This window comes from Sphaerodactylus townsendi, linkage group LG10 (assembly GCF_021028975.2).
Source record: "Sphaerodactylus townsendi isolate TG3544 linkage group LG10, MPM_Stown_v2.3, whole genome shotgun sequence".
Classification (NCBI taxonomy): Eukaryota; Metazoa; Chordata; class Lepidosauria; order Squamata; family Sphaerodactylidae; genus Sphaerodactylus; species Sphaerodactylus townsendi.
The window spans coordinates 23,095,047-23,113,783 of NC_059434.1; the positions used below are offsets into that span (position 1 = coordinate 23,095,047).

At 42.9% G+C, this 18,737-nt stretch overlaps 1 protein-coding gene across 1 annotated transcript; it reads right to left on the bottom strand.

The window, feature by feature from the left end:
• Positions 1-2,352: 2,352 nt before the first annotated feature.
• Positions 2,353-12,920, bottom strand: OCIAD2 (OCIA domain containing 2). Its single transcript, XM_048509140.1, has 8 exons — positions 12,739-12,920; positions 11,421-11,514; positions 9,525-9,615; positions 7,521-7,574; positions 6,154-6,201; positions 3,972-4,071; positions 3,101-3,185; positions 2,353-2,486 (listed from the first exon to the last, which is right to left on the bottom strand). Exons 2-7 carry the CDS (start codon positions 11,472-11,474, stop codon positions 3,104-3,106), a joined length of 429 nt encoding a protein of 142 aa, XP_048365097.1. The 5' UTR covers positions 11,475-11,514; positions 12,739-12,920; the 3' UTR covers positions 2,353-2,486; positions 3,101-3,103.
• Positions 12,921-18,737: the final 5,817 nt, after the last annotated feature.

Here is an 18,737-nt window from a genome sequence, read left to right on the forward strand (position 1 = left end):
ACAGGAGAGAAAGGTGGGGTATAAATCCAAACTCCTCCTCCTCCTCTTCATATATTTAAACTTGTGATGCTCTTCCTGTATAAGGAATTGAACTTAAGCTTGATAAGCTGATCCTGAGAAAGCAGTGTCATGTTTGTAGGAGAAATGAGCATCCTGTATCATGTGATTTTTTACTGATTGATGTATTAGGTCTTAAGGATGAGAATGTTAACAACAATAATCTTCATTAGGCATTTAAAATAGGCTCTAGAGAGTTACCAGACATTTATGAAGTACAAATCAAGAGTACATTCAAAATGCAGACAGAAAGACTGTATCTAGCATTGGACATTACTTAGAAAGTTCTGTCACTTGCAAAATAAATTTTGCTACTTGTTCCAAGAGCACAACATCTGTATTTGGGTGCTGTATGGTTTCTGGGCTGTATTACCATGTTCTAGCAGCATCCTCTCCTGACGTTTCGCCTGCATCTGTAGCTGGCATCTTCAGAGGATGCAGGCAAAACATCAGGAGAGAATGCTGCTAGAACAGGGCCATACAGCCTGGAAACACACCCCAGTGATTCCGGCCGTGAAAGCCTTCAAAAATACATTGAACATCTGTATTGTTTTACAGCAGCTCCACAATAGAACGGTCAGAGTCTCTTTCAGATTTGTCTTGGGCCAGCCTGGGAGGGATGAGAATGTTCATATAGTACTGCATCAAACATATGCAACTAATTCAGCCTTTCCATACTAAGCATTTGACAATTATTTCCATGTCCACTGCCAACTTTGATGTAAGAATGGTATAAGTTGTATCTGACATATTCTCTAAGAATAGTTAAGTCTTTACAGAACAAACAGCAGGCCTATATGATAAACTTCTTGTACTGAATGGAGATTGTGTGTAGATGCTTAAATGACTGAAATCGAGACTGCAAGACGTTAAGGCTGTAAATTTTAAGTAAAAAGTTTGAAAACGTTGTGATGTCATGAGTACATGCTGAAAATTAGTATAGAAATTATTTGCATCCTGCCAAGTAGCAGAGAAACTGCAGGTAACATGAGAAATGTGAAACCATTAAAACATTTCCTTTTCCACAAGAATGTAGAATGGATATCTTTTTATTTTAAAAACTGGAAACTGTAAAATTTGAGCAACGTAATACTTATTACTAAATTATATGAACATTCAAAAAAGCTTGACAGTTCATATCCCTTCAGTAAAGGAAGCTGCTGTACCAGCAAAGCTCCAGTTGTGTGCCAATTCTTTGAAAGCACGTCTGTTTTAGGTCCAGACTCCTATATCCGGTTTTGTTCCTAGTCCAATATAAAGCTGATTTCCAATGAGGCTGCTTCTTTCCAAAAGGCAACTGCTTTTTTTACTTAATTCAGAATTGAACATTCTTATTTTCTCTGCTAAGCTGTTCTGAATGAATAACAAACAATTCAGCTGCAACAATGAAAATGGATTTCCTCTAACAATATTCTTAGGTGCACCAAAATGTCTTGTAGTCTAACTTGGGTCCCTTCCGCACAGGCCTGGGGAGCGGGGGTGGGGGCATCAGTGTACATGACACTGGTGCAGCCCCGAGGCCCTTCGCACATGGGTGGCCCCGGAGCTGCTGCAGCCTGCCATGGCGCCTCTGCACAGAGGCGCGTTGCTTTAAAAAAAAACTTACCTCTTCCCTGCGTAGCTCTGCCGGAACAAGGGGACACGCCCCCATGGCCCTGACAACATCCTGGGAGTTGGAGGGCAGGAGGCGTGTCCCCTGGTCCTCACAGAGCTACACAGGGAAGAGATGGTAAGGGTTTTTTATAAGCTCGGCACTGGGTGGACGCCATTGCTTTCTAAAAGACTCACTCATTTAGCAAGTCAAGAAAACACTGTGGGGAAAATGGGTCGGTGCGGCTTTGCACCAGCAGCAGCAGCTGTGCGAAGTCCTCCCCCACAACTGTGTTTTTACTGGCCGCACACAGCTGTATACGGCCCGTGTGGAGTGGACCAGTGCCATTTTCAAGCTGGCTTCCTTGTCAATTTAAAAGTGTAATGATGTCTATACTGGTTATTTTTTCTAATATTTATTAGGCATATACAGGTGGGTAATATTAATTTAGTTTTAACAAATCACAGCCTGGGCAACACTACCACACTGGATCCAAATACCCTTGGCAATGTATTATTTTGTCTGTTTGACAATTGCTCACGGCAGCATGCTTACAGTGCCATCCTAAACAGAATTAGGATGTAAGTCTGTTCTGGATGGCACGGCTAATATCCCAAACTAAAATAGTAGTCTAAGAGAAGTAACAGTATTCTTGAAAGGTCAAACATGAACAATCCATAGATATGAAACATAAAGCAAAGGAATTCTTAAAACTTTATACTTTTATTAAAAATCTTGTTATGATACACAAAAGGTAGGTAGATTTTTACAAAATGTTGACGTCGTTGCTTTAATAGAACAGGTACCTTGATGATTCCATTGCTTAATTCAGTGAGATCTGAAATACATAATTATAATAATTAAATGCAATGATAACACAACTCCTTTGATATCGCATTACATAAAGTACCCTAACTTCCTTGACCTCCCCCCCCCCCATGTCAACATTACTCAGGGTCCATCTATATACTAACAGCAAAGTCTGAGGATGCTTAAATTTGGTGATTTGAGCTGAAAACAGGCAAGTCAGATCTTTTTACAAACATAAAAAGGGCCCCACGTTTGCACCAAAAAATACATTGGGGATTTCAAAACAGATCACAAATGGTAAAAGGAGTGCCAGTAGCATTAAGGAATGGAGTTCCCCAGTGGCTCTTGCTATGGTGGCAACCTTAGCAGGAGAAAAAGAATCAGGAAAAGGGGAGAGACTATAGTGGCTTTCAGGAAAGGGAAAGAGGAAATAGCAGGGGAGAAATTGCATGCCTCCTTGCAGTTTCCCACTTGTTTAATTTTAAAGTTGTCCAAATTTAATATGGGTAGAAAAAAACAAAACAGGTCACGAAGTTACTTGTCATCACTTTACAAATGATCACCTTACGGATTCGTTTGTTTTTAGAAGGTATTTAAATATAAGATACTTTAAATATTAAAATCTGACATTTCAGAGTGTACCTTTTAAGAAATGGGACTCTTGGATTTTTCAAGTTCACTTTTTTCATGCAGAGCTTTGCATTCTTTGCAAGTATGAGGACAATGCCTGAAAACATCAGAGGACAAAGGGAAGGGATATATCAGCATCACACCCAACAGTCTTCCAGAGAAGAATGCACATATAAAATAAAGGCCAGACGTTTGTTTCCCAATCCTGAGATCTTCCCTCATGAACAGTACTGACCAGTAGTGACCTTATACATGGTAATCCCCTACTCTTGTCCTGGGTCCTAAACACACACACACACACACACGGCTCTATCTTCTTCTATTCACACTGATCTTTACATTATCCTGAAACATGCTTGGGAGGGATAGGGAAAGGATGACAATGATATATATATATACAGACTGATTTCATACAATTCCAATGCATTCTAGAGAGCCACTTTGCCTCCCTAGACTTTAGAAGCAAAGGCTACACATATTTCCATGATAAGTTTCCTGGTGTTTTTTTCCTGGGCATAAAATTATTCAGCAAGAACAGACTCTGGAGGATGTTTCGGGTCAAACTCCTTCACCTGGGCACCCTCTAGCATCTCTTGGGGAGAATTTGCACCCTAGACCAAGAGGGGCTCTGGAGGATGTGTTGGTCCTGCCTAACCCTGTCAGTGTGGAAGACACTCACACCTTCATAATCAAGAATGTGCCTCTTGCCAGAATGCTCTGCAGTGCACCCAGGAGAAGAAAGCCTGACGTCAGGCCAGATATGGAGACCCATGCAACTGAAAAGGGCAGTTTTCTCACTCTAGAATTGTTGTTGTTATTTCTGCCTTCAATACTTAGGATTTTGGTAAATTCAAGTCACATCATATACACTTTTCAGACAAACCATTTGGGTCCAAACGGATGAAAACCAATACTCTGAAACTTCTTCTGACATGTTCTCATGTACGACATAGTTCCGATAGCAAAACCCAAGCCACCAGCAACTGCAAAGAGAGATCAAAGAATTGTTCTGCATAATAGGCAAATAGAAGTATAAATAGGATGAACATTCCTTAGGACAAACATCTCTTAGTTTCAGCTGTTGCTTCATTACCTCACAATGACTGGAGAAGAAAGCAAGGCCAGGAATAGTTGCTGCTTTGTCCTTATGTTGCCCAAAGTATCGTTTTCTGAGAAGGTTAACAATGTCCTAACAACCCAAATAACCCAGTTTGGCCTGAGCTCATTGGGGGTTTGGATCTAGCCACAGCCAGTTCTTGGATGGGAGATCAACCAAGGAAGGTTACATGGAGGAAAGACTTTGCCTTCCTCCATGTTGCAACCCCAGTCTTCTTTAGTGGTCTCCCATTCTAGTACTGACCATAGCTGGCCACTTCTGGTCATCTCTTGCCTCGAACACCCTGTGGTTGGGGGTCACCATGAGCTGTCTGATGGCACATTTTTCTTCTTAAGAATGCCATGTTCTATCAGCCTTTAGGGGCGAAGTTAGATCAGTGTCAGCCACTGGCTAGTCAAAGGTGCAGTGTATTCGAACAAGGGAACAAATCATTAGTAGAGGACGGGGTGACCTGACTCAGTTGTAGAGCATCTGCTTTTCATGCAGAAGGTCCCATGTTCAATTTCCAGTTCAAAGAGCTAGTACATAATGTGCCTAAGACTTTGAAGAGTCAAAAGTAGGAAACAGTGACCTTGATAAACCAATGGTCTGATTCAGAAGGGCAGAGAGAAATTTTTCTCTCTTTCTCACAATACTAGAACCAGGGGGCATTCATTGAAAATGCTGGGGGGAAGAATTAGGACTAATAAAAGGAAACACTTCTTCACACAACGTGTGATTGGTGTTTGGAATATGCTGCCACAGGAGGTGGTGATGGCCACTAACCTGGATAGCTTTAAAAGGGGCTTGGACAGATTTATGGAGGAGAAGTCGATTTATGGCTACCAATCTTGATCCTCCTTGATCTGAGATTGCAAATGCCTTAGCAGACCAGGTGATCGGGAGCAACAGCCGCAGAAGGCCATTGCGTTCACATCCTACATGTAAGCTCCCAAAGGCACCTGGTGGGCCACTGCGAGTAGCAGAGAGCTGGACTAGATGGACTTTGGTCTGATCCAGCTGGCTTGTTCTTATGTTCTTATGTTCTTATGAGGTAGTATCACGTATATAAAGGATAGCTGACTGACAATACTCAATGAGGCAATGAGGCACTGATGATTACTGGCTTCACTATTGCCAAATGGGGAGCTGGACAGATTTATGAAAATTAGCTATTGGCCATGTTAGCTGGATAAGACTCCCATATTTGGAGGGAGGGAGACCTTTAATGCTGGGAAACTCTCAGATCCTCCCAATGGCCACTGTTGGTAACAGGATGCTAGAATATACAAACCACTGGTCTGATCCAGCTTGGCTACTCTTATATTAAAGTACAGCAAGTTTGTGGTAGAGGACAGAGATGACTCTAGGAAGTTTAAGAAAAAGAAAGAAGTTTAAGAATATCCCTAAGGGATATTCCTTTCCCAACGCAGGTTTCTTACTCGCTTTAATTATCTAGGAATCGTTACTCAACAATTATCTTTTTGTTACGCAACATGGTATGCACTCCACCAGTTTACCCAAGGGCCTTCTTGCCTTGAAAACAGGAGCTGGACTCAATCATCCAACTTCTATCTATGGTAAGTAATTATTACTATAAAGTCATTATAAATTGAGAGCATAATGTTTTTAATACTAAACTGACTTGCAGAAAGCAAAGATGGGCAGGAGCCAAACGCTGCAGGAGAGGGATAGTGCAATCCGACCAACAGTTTCATCTTTTTAAGCTCACTGACAACAGCAGGAATTGTGTCATGAATTCTTCAGCCTACAGTGACAGCATAAATTCAACGTTTCCTTTGTAGCAACGAGATCTACAAGACTGCTTTTGGCTAATACTGAAAATTAAGATTCTCAAAATGCCAGAAGTGATATTAGACAGATTTGCTCCAGTATGAACATCATGACATACGAACCGAATGGTTTTTATCTTTCCCATTTTAACATTACAAATAGTTTTCAGACTTACGGGCCATTTTAGGCAGTGCTCCAAATCTTGGGTTTGCTTTCAAAGTACCTGAAACATATGATGTAATTTATTAGAAACAGGCTTCTATATCATCAGTTAAAAAAACAGCAACCTTGTGCATTGTTTGAGAGATAGAATGATTCAGTGTACTAAGTGCTGCTAGCATAATTTCCAATTACAAATGTTGTCTCAACATAACAGAGCATTATTGTCAGGTATGAAATAATTGCATCCATTTATTTATGTTAATTTCCATTTCAAAATCTCAGTGATTTACACAACACAAAAATGAATTATTGCTCCCTAACAGCGTCTTAAGATTTTTTAAAATTTGCTCCTTCATTGAGTTATACTTAACTTTGTAATACACAGCAGTATGTGAATAAATACCAGTAAGTAAAGAAATACGCAGTATTGAAGTACCCGGTACGTGTAAGCCAACTGTTAGTTGCCTATATCAGTGACATATATTTTTTATTGGAAGGAAATCTTCAAAAGAAGTGAACACCTATTCTCTCATATATGTGTGTGTGTGTGTGTGTGTGTGTGTGTGTGTGTGTATGTATATACACACACCCCTATACAAAAAATGAAAGAAAATTATAGGGGGGGGCATTCATTCCTTTAAAAATGCATGGTTTCCCAACAAGTTTATTTCCAGATTTACCATAATACCATTCAGAAGGCACATTTCAGTGTTGTTGTAAACACGCTGGATTGAATCCAGTTAGCTTTTCCACTCAATCTGTCACAAGTCCCCTCCAATCTACACCCCCAATCCCAAATAACTTTTGTAAACTAAGATCCTATCATTCTCAGAATATTTATTTAGCTTATTTATAGCCCACCTTTCTCACTGACAGTCAAGGCAAATTATAGAGCAAAAACAGGAACAAAATGTAATCATGCAACATAACATTGCCTTCTTGGGTACTCTGAGAGGATACCTCTTTCCTTTTTTCACTAGCAGAAAAGCGGATTGGTATCCAACCCCTTTGCATTTAGACGTGCATCCAAGATGTTCTAAATGTTCACTTAAAAACATAAAAAGTGAATATGCCAATAACCTGTCTCATTTGGGTATGCTTGTCAGGGAGCTCCCAACTGAGTATACATTCATTGGCAAATCCGGGAACATCCCTGTATAATGTATGAAATGCCCCCCAGGATTCTCACATATTCTGCCGATGATCAGAAAAGCCCATCATAATGTATGAGTTTTATTCTCCATCATGATCTTTCAACCATCTTTGGATCACCAGATTTCTAGAGTTCAAATTTCCTTCAAGTTGAGCTTTTCCTAAAATTCCAACAGCCAACAACTGATGGTCCCAGAAATTTTTTCACATCCGAAAAAATCTATTTACCATGGGCAACTAGTCCTTGAACCACAAGCATACTTCCAAGAGACAGAGGCAGAGCTGCAAACAATAGAACAAAACACAAGTTTATAGTATTGACAAAGATTCTGACTGTTTTACTGTCATCATGCTTTGAGCTGCTAATTACACTTTTGTTGATTTTTATTATTCTGCAACAGTACCTGTAACAACAAAAGTGGGGAAACCACAGTCTCCACATTTCATGTATATTAGTTAAATAAAGACAGTGAATCCAGCTCTTGTAATACACTCCCAGGCACATGCAACAGTTTGGATTCTCATATGAGAAATTCAGTCCCCATCAGCATCAAAAGACTCATTCACTGGGGCCGGATGACCAACAGGAGGTAGATATGAATTATCCACTATGCATGCTAAAGTCTTCTTCTACCAAGGAAGATCTATGCACAGATCAGAGTATCCGCACATTAAAAAAGGGGGTAAAACAATTACTGAGGATACTAAGGCTTAACAAAGTATTTGCTAGTCCAGTATTTTTGGCCTCAAAGCCAGGGGGAGGAAAAGGAAATACAGCAGCTTTTTGTAAAGGTTGATAGCCTAGAAATGATGCTTCCTTATCACATGTGATTAAATCAGTGGCTGTTATCTCAAGTGCTATTTAAGACAGACAGCCAACATGATATAGTGGTTAGGGTGTTAAGTCTGAAACTGGGGAGACCTGGGTTCAACTCCATCCTCTGCTATGAAGCTAGACAGGCAAACTTGGCACTCTCTCCCTCTTCCTGTCTCCCTGCCTAACCTAGTTCATTGACTTAGGACAAGGAAAAAAACAGGGAGAGGGAACCACGTATCTCTAGAAGTGTTGAGAGTTCTTTGGAGATGTTATAAAAACATGATATCTACTAAGATTGCTCTTTGAGTGCCCCCACCTTCAGAGTTTAGGTGGGTAGTAACTGGAGGGGCTACAGCAACCCCCTAAACTGGGGAACATCTTTCCTATTGTTTCCTGTTGCCAAATTGTCATCTTTGAGTCACCAGATGAAATCTATTCAGTTTACTCATGATCTTAACATCTAATTAGGTAAAACTTCTTTTAGTAACCTTATTTTTATTTTTTATTTATTTATTCATCAAATGTATAGGCCGCCCTCCCCCGAAGGTCTCGGGGCAGCAGACAACAGAGATAAAATAACATAATATATAATTTAAAACAGTTTTAAAACCCATATAATACATATAAAACTAGCAGGAACCATTTAAAACATAAGCAGATGGCGAGAGAAAACCCCAACCCTCACCCTCCCCCAACTGAGCCCACCAGAGGCCAGATGCGATCTAATCATATTCAACCCGGCTGGCCAAATGCCTGGCGGAACAGGTCCGTTTTACAGGCCCTGCGGAAACTCTGAAAGTCCCGCAGGGCCCTGGTCTCTCTAGGGCAGGGGTCTGCAACCTGCGGCTCTCCAGACGTTCATGGACTACAATTCCCATCAGCCCCTGCCAGCATGGCCAATTGGCCATGGTGGCAGGGGCTGATGGGAATTGTAGTCCATGAACGTCTGGAGAGCCGCAGGTTGCAGACCCCTGCTCTAGGGAGCCTGTTCCACCAGAGGGAGGCCAGGGCCGTAAAAGCCCTGGCCCTAGCGGAGGCCAGCCAGATGTGTTTTGGGCCAGGGACCTCTAATAGGTTCTCCTCCGAAGACCGGAGGGACCTAGAAGGGCAATATGGGGAGATGTAGTCCCTGAAGTATGTAGGCTCAAGGCTGTTGGTCCTATTTATTTTAATGTTTTAACTCGATTTCTGATTGATTTCAACTGTGTCTTGTACAGAACAGAAATGCTAGAATAAATAAACTATAGTCTTATCCACATCCACACAATCTCCCTGGCAAAGTAACCCACAACTTCTTGATTCAAATACTGTGTATCTGAAACATGATTGAGCAAGACAGAGCAGCAAGTCTAGCATTTCCCAAGGAGACCATCGGTAACAAAGCAAACCAGGAGCAGGGAAAAGAAGAGATGTACCTCGGTACCAAAAACTTTCCTCTTTACACTCTTGACGGATCCTCGCAATTTCTTCAAGATTAACATTTGAAGGTGGAAAACTGGGATGGTTCTGAAAAGAAAGAACAAAGATCATTTCAGAAGGATACCCGGGTAAATTATAAAGAGGGCAATATAAGATTTTATTTATTCTCCCACTTGTCATCTTCCTGTACCTTGCTGAAGTATCGAAGAAGGCTTTTGCATAATTAAAATGAAATGTTTCAGGCAGAGCCATTCAGATGGGGCGGGGAGATTTGGGCTGTGGATACGATGCCAGGCTGCGCCGGCAGAGGGAGCAAATATGCCGGCAGTTGGCCACCCCTCAGCAACATGGTGGCAAAACCCAGAGGTGGCCGCTGCGGAGGAAGCCTGGCATCCATTGGGCCGCCAGCACAAAGGGAGAGAAACCAGGGTATTTCTGGGGGTGGAGCCGAGTTCAGTCAAGTTCCACCTGGGTTTAAGGGCTGGAGATGCCGTGACCGGGACTTTCAGAATTATGCCACCCTTTTGGGTGCTGTAACTTTATTAAGCCCTGTAGAGGGCTTCTAGGCAGGCAGAGGAGGGCTTTTTTTTCAGTTGCCTCCCCACGACCCCTTGGAAGCACTCTGGAGGTGGCACGGTGGCTCGGCAGCCGCCTCCTGATCTGAATTGGGCTGTAAGTAAAAGAAAATAAATAGGAGAATGCTCTGTTCCATACAGCCTGCAAGACCATTTGAAACAGTCTTAATGTGTAATCATCAATGCAACCAAACATGCCTGTCCCAAATAAGAACACATGAAGCTGCCTTACGCTGAGGTAGACCATTGGCACTGTCTATTCTAACTAGCAGAGGCTCAGTAGGGTCTTAATCAGAGGTCTCGCACAGCATCTTCTATCTGCTCCTTTTAGATGGAGGTGCTGCAGACCGAATGCGGGATCTTCTTCACACAAAATAGGTGCCCTGCCACTGAGCCAAGGCCCCGCCCAGTGAATCAACGCACAATACAGGTCTCTGGAGAGACAGCACATCCATAAATATATCATAAAATTTTACAGCACAAAAGACCCATTCTCCCCTCACCTCTATAACTCTCATTGTTGTTAAGGAGTGTGTAATTAACAATTTATATTGAAGTGCATTAATCATTGATTTATTTTGCTGTCTGCAAGAACCATCATGTCTGATACTGTATCTCTCCCCTCTCACTACACCCCAATGGTCTACATTTTCTAAGTTTTACGCAGAAGCAAAATCTGTCCAAAGAAAAATGCTAAATACTTACTTTATAAGTTTTTATATACTTTGCAGAGCACTAAACTGAACCCTAAAGTCCATCAGCAATTTCACCTTTCCTATCAGCCTAGTTTATTAGCCAGTGATAGCTGGGTGTACTCAGTGCACCAGGTAGTGAAGCCCTTCTGGCAATCCATTGCTGTCATAGAGACCTCGGCCAGAGGTGGGATCCAGCAGGTTCTCACAGGTTCCCGAGAGTAGGTTACTAATTATTTGTGTGTGACGAGAGGGGGTTACTAACTGGTGATTTTGCCATGTGATTTTTGCCTTAGTTACGCCCCTCCTCTCCGCAGTAGCGCGCAGAACTTGAAGCAGTCTAGCAGGAGGTGCACCGGCGTGCGTGGCAGCCAGCGCCTGCGTGCATTCGTTTCCCGCCCAAGGACCGGCGCAGCGGCTGCGTCCTTGCCACAGCCCCGCCCAGGAATGCTCTGCCCCTGGAATGCCCGGCCACCCCCCTGTCGTGCCCTGCCCAGCCCCATTGGCGCTAAGCCACAGTTTGAATCTCACCACCATGGGAACCTGTTACTAAAATTTTTGGATCCCACCACTGACCTCGGCCCCAATATAATTCTCAGACTTTGCCTAAGAATGAACAACAAACCTGGTCCTTTTGGTCAGGGGAAGAGGCCTGAACTTTCTGATCCTCAGAAGCCATCGTCGCCAGAAAAAAATGAACCTCAACCAAACCGAGACTCCTACAATGAAGAAGAATTCAATATCTATTGTAAGACAATTTCATAAATGTTTGTTCTACTGTTGCTTTTACCATGTGGACACATCTATCTCATATTACTTCTGATTGCCAGTCTATCTAGCTCAGTAGAGTCTGTTGTACGCTGGAATCCATACATGCCAACTGAAGCGCTTTTTAGACCTTTGCTCTCGATTGGTGTTCTGCAAGTAATAACAGGAACCTTTGTATCAAATTTCCAGATTAGCTGAGGGCCATTCAGGTGCTTTTATTATGGTGTTTCATTGAGCACACAACAGGGGGTTTTTTAATGGTTCTAGAAGTCAGTTTTTAAAATAACTGTTAATTAAAAACAGAATTTCAGTGTTTGGATGTATGAAATTAGTTCCGTCTGCTTCATTTCGTTATGGCACAAGGCTGAGGACAGTAAAAGATCTCAACTGTACTGCTGGGCCACAGTATATAAACAACGCAATGTACATTATGCCAAGCCTCTTGAAGGAGAACAAGGTGAACCCGTTAGCAAGAGATTTCCTCCTTCATCCTTTCCCAGGATCTGCACTCAACAATGTTTAAGGCTTTGCTTGTGCAAAACTGACTGGCAGCACAGTTCTTCATGATTTATCCACGAAAGGTGATTTACAGCCTTTTAACTCTGATCACACTCTGAACTCTGAACTATTCGCTATTGAAATCAGACAGAACACTTGCAGAAACATTGATCTTTTATTGAAAAGAGGTCCTTTTTGTGGAGCACAACGCAAGCATGACCAAGTTAGCCCTACAATGACTGTGAAGATCAACGCTCAAATTCCCAGCATGGCTTGATCACAACAAGGAATAGTTTTTAAAGGTAAATCAGGGTTCAGCCTTTGGGGAGCAAAACGCAAGCCTGAAAAAGTTAGCCCTACAATGACTGTGAAGATCCCTGCTCAAACCCCACAAACTCCCAGCACTGCTTAATCATCAGAACCAGGAATAGTTTTTTTAAAAAGACAATCAGGTTTCAGTATTTTAAGCTCACTCCGTTGGTTTGTTTGTTTTTGCCATCAAGTCACCTATGACTTATGGTCACCCCTTTTCAGAGTAAGAGTGTTCAGGAGTTCCTGCCTTTGCGCCATGCGCCCTGAGTCAGGCGCCCAGCAATCCTTGGAAGTCTCCCCCACCCCACCCCGTTTGCTTTACGACATTAGGAATCCCCTCTACAGGCTATATTGACTTAGCTCACCCCAAATGTGCTGCCCAGCCTGTCCTCCTTCCAGGCACCGCTCTTTGCCCGCTGCTTTCGCCCTCTTGCTTCTCCAAGGACTTTGTTTATTCTGCTCCACCCCAGCCTCAGGGCGGAAGTATGCTGAAAATCCGGCGCTCTCGGCTGGGCAAGCAAACGCAAGGCCGGCTTATACAACATGCTCTCAGCAGGCGGAGCCTTTGGTGAGATCGTGCGGAGAGAGACGTGGAGGGGTGTATATTTTTTAATGAAGATTTCTCAGGAAAAGAAGGGCCAGCAGAACAGATAGCCGCAGAAACGTGTTCCAATGACGAGCATGGCACAGACACAAACAAACACTCACAACAGAAGTAGTTCTGAAAGCTGTGCTTTTGAAAGCGGGCCTGGGCGTTTTGTTCCCTTGTTAGGCATTTCTTGTTCAGAATCTGGAGGGCTGTTTTCTTTGTTTACTTTTGCTGGGAAAAGAAATCGTTAGGCATGCGGACAGAAGTTTAATAAATACTGGCAGAGCTGGAAGTCTCCCTTTCATGCTGAACCAGATGTGCCCCTCACTGGTGTGAGGTTTGCGTTTGCCTTTCAGAAAGTTTCTGGCTTGTGTAACTAGAGCGCCATAAACCGCAGGAAGCAAACCGGCCCATTCAAGGTTGTTTCTGTATCTACTTGGAAATATTGTTCTAGGTGGAGTTTACTACCAGACTTGAAAATCTGAGTTGCAACCTCCAGGTGGAGTCTACAAGCTGATACTGAACTTCGGACTGACAGAGTTTGCAAGAAATACAGTGTGGAAGCATGCCTCTCAGTGAAAGAAGAGCCAATGAAGAAGTTTTAATTGCATTAAAGAGTTTTAATACCTAGTAAGCAAACTGAATTCAAATATAGTGGCATACTTGGGCTGAAAATGAAAGCCCAGCCAGCTAATGCACCAGTGTTCTAAAATTGAAATTCTGCTTTTAAGGGGCCGTACTAAGAGGGAGGGGAAATAAGTACAAATATCCGCAGCTAATGTGTTGGGCAGCCCAGTCTGGGGGGAGGGGACCATAGGTGTCAGCACAACTGTATGCCAAATTGGGTGCCAATCCCGCTTATGTAAGGGGCTGATGAGCCAGTGAAGGTAGATGCACCAGCGGAGGGGGCACTTATGCAGGTAGATAGGTGCTGAGCAGCTCCGAAGTGCCTGGCCTCAGAAGGCACCACCATTTTCCAGCCCCACTGGCACAGAAAGATGCCCTGGTGTGGCTAGGGGCATTCCAGGGGATGCAGCCAACCTTATTGGCTTCCACTGCCCTCCCAACCCCCGCAGGCTGACGGAGCCGGATTCAGATGTGCACCACGTCCACTATCCCTTATGTGGGAATTTTAGCTGCCTGAGGTTTTCATTTCATTTTTGGGCTTCCCACACCACAGAGAAGCCCTTGGAGGCAGAAGCGTAGCTAGGGAAAATGGAGCCTGGGGCAAAATCTGAGTTTTGCGCCCACCACCCCCGTATGGGCGGCCACCCCCACACACAACTAAAGAATTATTTTTTGCACCAGGTCATCTCAAAGTCACCATCACATGCCCCAACTCACAAATCTGAACACACTCAGGGCTCCCTACTTTAAACAACATTGAAAGTGATGCTGTTTTTGGGGAAGTGGGGAATCCACCCTGAAACAGCATAACTTTTAATGTTGTTTAGACTAGAGACCCCAGATTCTCCTTTTAAATCCACATTAATCCACCCTGAAACAACATCACTTTTACTGTTGTTTAGACTAGAGAACCCAAATTCTCCTTTTAAATCCACCATAAAGGAAGAATCTGAGCTCTCTAGTTTAAACAACATTGAAAGTGACAGTGTTTCAGGGTGGATCCACCCCCCAAACAGCATCACTTTCAATATTGTTTAGACAAGGGAGCCCAGATTCTCTTTTAAAATTTTGTTCTTTAACAATAACTACAGATGGTAAGATATCTTATTTTGAGATTTATTTATATATGATTTGTTTTGTGTACATACGTTTATTGACTGTAAATATTTAACTGAACTGAACTTATGTACTAATGCTCAATTGACAAACCGCTAATGCAGAGCAATTAACAGATTGATCTAAACATGTAGAAATAGGAGATCCACAGTCCAATTAGCAAATGCAAGCATCATGGTAGGTGCTTGTAAGTTCCCAGATCAGCCAACAAACCACTTGTAAGTTTTCAAGGATTTTATTGCAGACATAAAAGGAACAGAAAAAGATGGTTCTGGCAAAAAAGGCACCAAGCAGTTGATAATATGTATAGCAGGTTTCCCACCCCCACATGTGAATGGAAGAAAGATACAGAAAAGTCCAGCCTGGAGACCCACCCCAGCCGCAGAACTCCAAGGCCAGAGCTAGTAGATAGCAGTGCACCTGCAAAAGCAAAAGTCACTCCCAAACAGTTCCCCCTCCCAACAATGCCACCCTGACAACGCTCTAGAATCCACCTAATATACAGTCTGCTGTTCATACCTCCTTCCCAATCTCTACATTATTCAAAAACTTCTTCCAAAATGTTCTATAGTCATAACCCTCAACATGCACCCCTTTTTAGTTCATATTTATTTCCCAGAAACTCAGTGTATCCCAGTTACACATTTTCAGTTCCTCTGGATTTGGTGAAATGTCCATTTATTTGAAACTGAATTGTTAACAGTCCTTTATAACCTTTGTGCATCACTACTTATCTCATGGCTTGTTTCAGTCACAGGAGGTTTTTCCCACCTGTTTACACCTGAGATTCTCCTGCTGTGAAGTGTCCCTAGCTGAGCTGATCCACCATTTTGCTCTCCCCTTGTTTACTTGTTCTCTGTGTACAACCTTTATCTGGGGAGGTTGCCTGCTGCCTTTTGGGGTTGGGGGAGTGCCGTGTGTGGTCTAGCGAGACTATGTAAGTGCTATGTCAATTTCAGCGTGAAAATAATAATAAAAAAACCCAGCCTTTGAGCCTTCCAAAGCGGTGGCCAGAAGTTTCGAAGAAACTGTTGTTGTGTTGGTGGGGGGAGGTGGGGAGGAGCGAGAAAACCTGAAGGAAGCAAAAAGTCACACTTTCAGAGCTTTCGGAAACCATGCAGATTTTCTGATCTGAGAGCATTGTGAATTCCCAAGCGGTGAGTAACCAAGAATCCAATTCTAAGGGAATATACACTCAGTGTGAAAAAGACAAGTCCATAAATGTTCTAAAAATGCATCTCCTATCTTGCCATGATATGCTAGCCTTCTGAATCAAATGCAAGAATCATTACAATATCATTACAATACCATGATTACAGAGATGTTAGTATTACACAACGAGAACATGTGTGGTAGACTTAGTCGTCAGCTATTTTTGTTCATAGATCCAACATGAATAAGAATCTCACCCAAATCTACAAACAAATCTGTTTATAGGATTACAGCCTCAGGAGTGCCTCCCTCTGTGATCTCCGTGCCCAGGCAGGTACATATGGGCACAGGTGCTCCTTCAGGTAGGCAAGACCAAACCTTTTAGACCCAAGCTTGTGATAAATGAGAAATGTGTTTTCTAGGAATGAGGGAATGAGTCATGAGGGGGATGTTTGTGGATGGACAAAATAAGACCTACTGAGACCAGTTGAACTGAATAACTAGGATAAAGGGCAAGGTTTGCATCAGACTGTATACATTGAGCATGCTTAATGAGCTAATGCATATTAACTTCTCCTCCTGCTCTGACAACAAGCTGTATTATAATGAACATGCAGCAAGAATTTGGGAGGGGCCACATATCAAGGAACAACATCTAAATAGGCGGACCAGAAAGTTGTAACTCCAAGTACCCTTAGCCAATGGGAGAACGGAGAGGGTGTGGCAAATTTGGGAGAAGGGAATAAACATGCTGTGGATATATTGTTTCGGTGGAGTCTACCTAGGCAGGGTGTCTCCCCTTAAATTGCAAATAAAGCTACTTAAAACTCTCTTCTGTTGGCTTGATATTTGGTAAAGAAATATTGGGCAGCACATGCTGAATGGGTCTAATCACCATAATTTTGCAAGTAGCCATATTAGCAGGGGCATAAGGGGGAAAAGTGTGCACGGGGCAAGATGGCCCTGGAGCCGTCCCCCATGGCTCTGCCCCCACTTACCTTTTTCAGCCAGCTGAAAACAGGCCAGGCTGATGGGGTGGGGCTAGGCCTGGTGAGGCAGGGCAGGGGAAGGGAGGAAGGGGCGGCGCGATTTTCTGCCCCCACCGGCGCGTGCACGGCGCACTTCCCTCTCCCCCTTATAGCTACACTTCTGCATATTAGTCTGCAGCAGTAGAACCAAATTCAAGTCCTTTAGAATATAAAGCTCTAAAGTTTTCAGGGTATAAGCTTTTGTGAGTCAAAGCTTACTTGGGTGTCTGATGAAATGAATTTGACTGACAAAAACTTACATTCTGGAAAATTTTGTTGCTCTTCAAGGCATTACTGAATTCAAATTAGTTTGTACGGTCTGGCAGAAAGTGAGTCTTACAGGCATCATAAGAACATAAGAACAAGCCAGCTGGATCAGACCAGAGTCCATCTAGTCCAGCTCTCTGCTACTCGCAGTGGCCCACCAAGTGCCTTTGGGAGCTCACATGCAGGATGTGAAAGCAATGGCCTTCTGCGGCTGTTGCTCCCGAGCACCTGGTCTGTTAAGGCATTTGCAATCTCAGATCACATCACATTCTTTAATTGCTATAGATGTTTTCTCAATAGAAGCAAATAGTTGAAAGCTGTTTTATTCTCTTGTTAATGCCCCATCTGATCTAAGGGAAGATGTCACTTTTGCAGCTGAAGGAAAGAGGCGTGTTTCCACAAAAAGACAGGAGTTTTCACAGGAGGCAGAGTAAGCAGTGGAGAGACAGCTGTGCTGAAGTAGCTAATGACGTATATGACACAAGGTATATGTCTATGCACCCTTGTTGAATAGAGGCTGTGCAGGATAAAAGAGAGGTTGACAGCAGAGTGGTGGGATCTTACTAACATTTTAAGCTTCTCGTGAATTAGCCAGTCAAGTCATTATATATAGTCTGTCTCAGAAAAATATGTTTGTTGGGTTGTATATTCCTCCACCACAGAACTCAACCTTCTTCGTCATGGAATGCTGTGCCTAGGTCCTAGTGCCTATCTAAGAACATAAGAACTAGCCTGCTGGATCAGACCAGAGTCGATCTAGTCCAGCACTCTGCTACTCGCAGTGGCCCACCAGGTGCCTTTGGGAGCTCACATGCAGGATGTGAAAGCAATGGCCTTCTGCGGCTGCTGCTCCTGAGCACCTGGTCTGCTAAGGCATTTGCAATCTCAGATCAAGGAGGATCAAGATTGGTAGCCATATGGCATAGACCGACTTCTCCTCCATAAATCTGTCCAAGCCCTTTTTAAAGCTATCCAGGCTAGTTCAGAGTGTATATCCTTATAATCTTGGATTCATACCTCTATCAGCCCCTTCCAGCATGGCCAACTGGCCATGCTGGCAGGGGCTGATGGGAATTGTAGTTCATAACATCTGGAGTGCCAAAGGTTCGCCACCACTGATCTAGGCCATCACCACCTCCTGTGGCAGCATATTCCAAACACCAATTACATGTTGCATGAAGAAATGTTTCCTTGTATTAGTCCTAATTCTTCCCCCCAGCATTTTCAATGTATACATAACCCTGCTCCCCCACCTCTATCTGTTTGAAAATTTGAAAGTAAAAAATACATTTTGGCAGTTTAATTATACAATGTTATACAACAAAATAATGGTTTTGACAAAGCCAGCACACAACAATGAATGATTATTCTCATATTCATTTGGGACTATATTCTAGTGTAGAAGCATACAGCTTTCTTGACCACTGCACCTCAACTGAACATACTAACTTCTTTTTCTGAGGCAGAGTCTAATGATACTTATATGCTAAACATCTATTATTTATGTCTTTATTTACTTAATTTACACCCTGTATTTTTCCCCAATGGGTACATCATTCTTCATTTTATCCTCACAACAAATTGT

What these genes read in the sequence shown, in the direction of transcription:
- OCIAD2 (XM_048509140.1), bottom strand. Translation starts at nt 11,474, where the DNA reads ATGGCTTCTGAGGATCAGAAAGTTCAGGCCTCTTCCCCTGACCAAAAG. An exon ending in AGCACTGCCTAAAATGGCCC is followed by an intron (nt 4,072 to 6,153) that starts GTAAGTCTGAAA and finishes CTCTCTTTGCAG; the next exon opens with TTGCTGGTGGCTTGGGTTTT. An exon ending in CATCCGTTTGGACCCAAATG is followed by an intron (nt 3,186 to 3,971) that starts GTTTGTCTGAAA and finishes TGATGTTTTCAG; the next exon opens with GCATTGTCCTCATACTTGCA.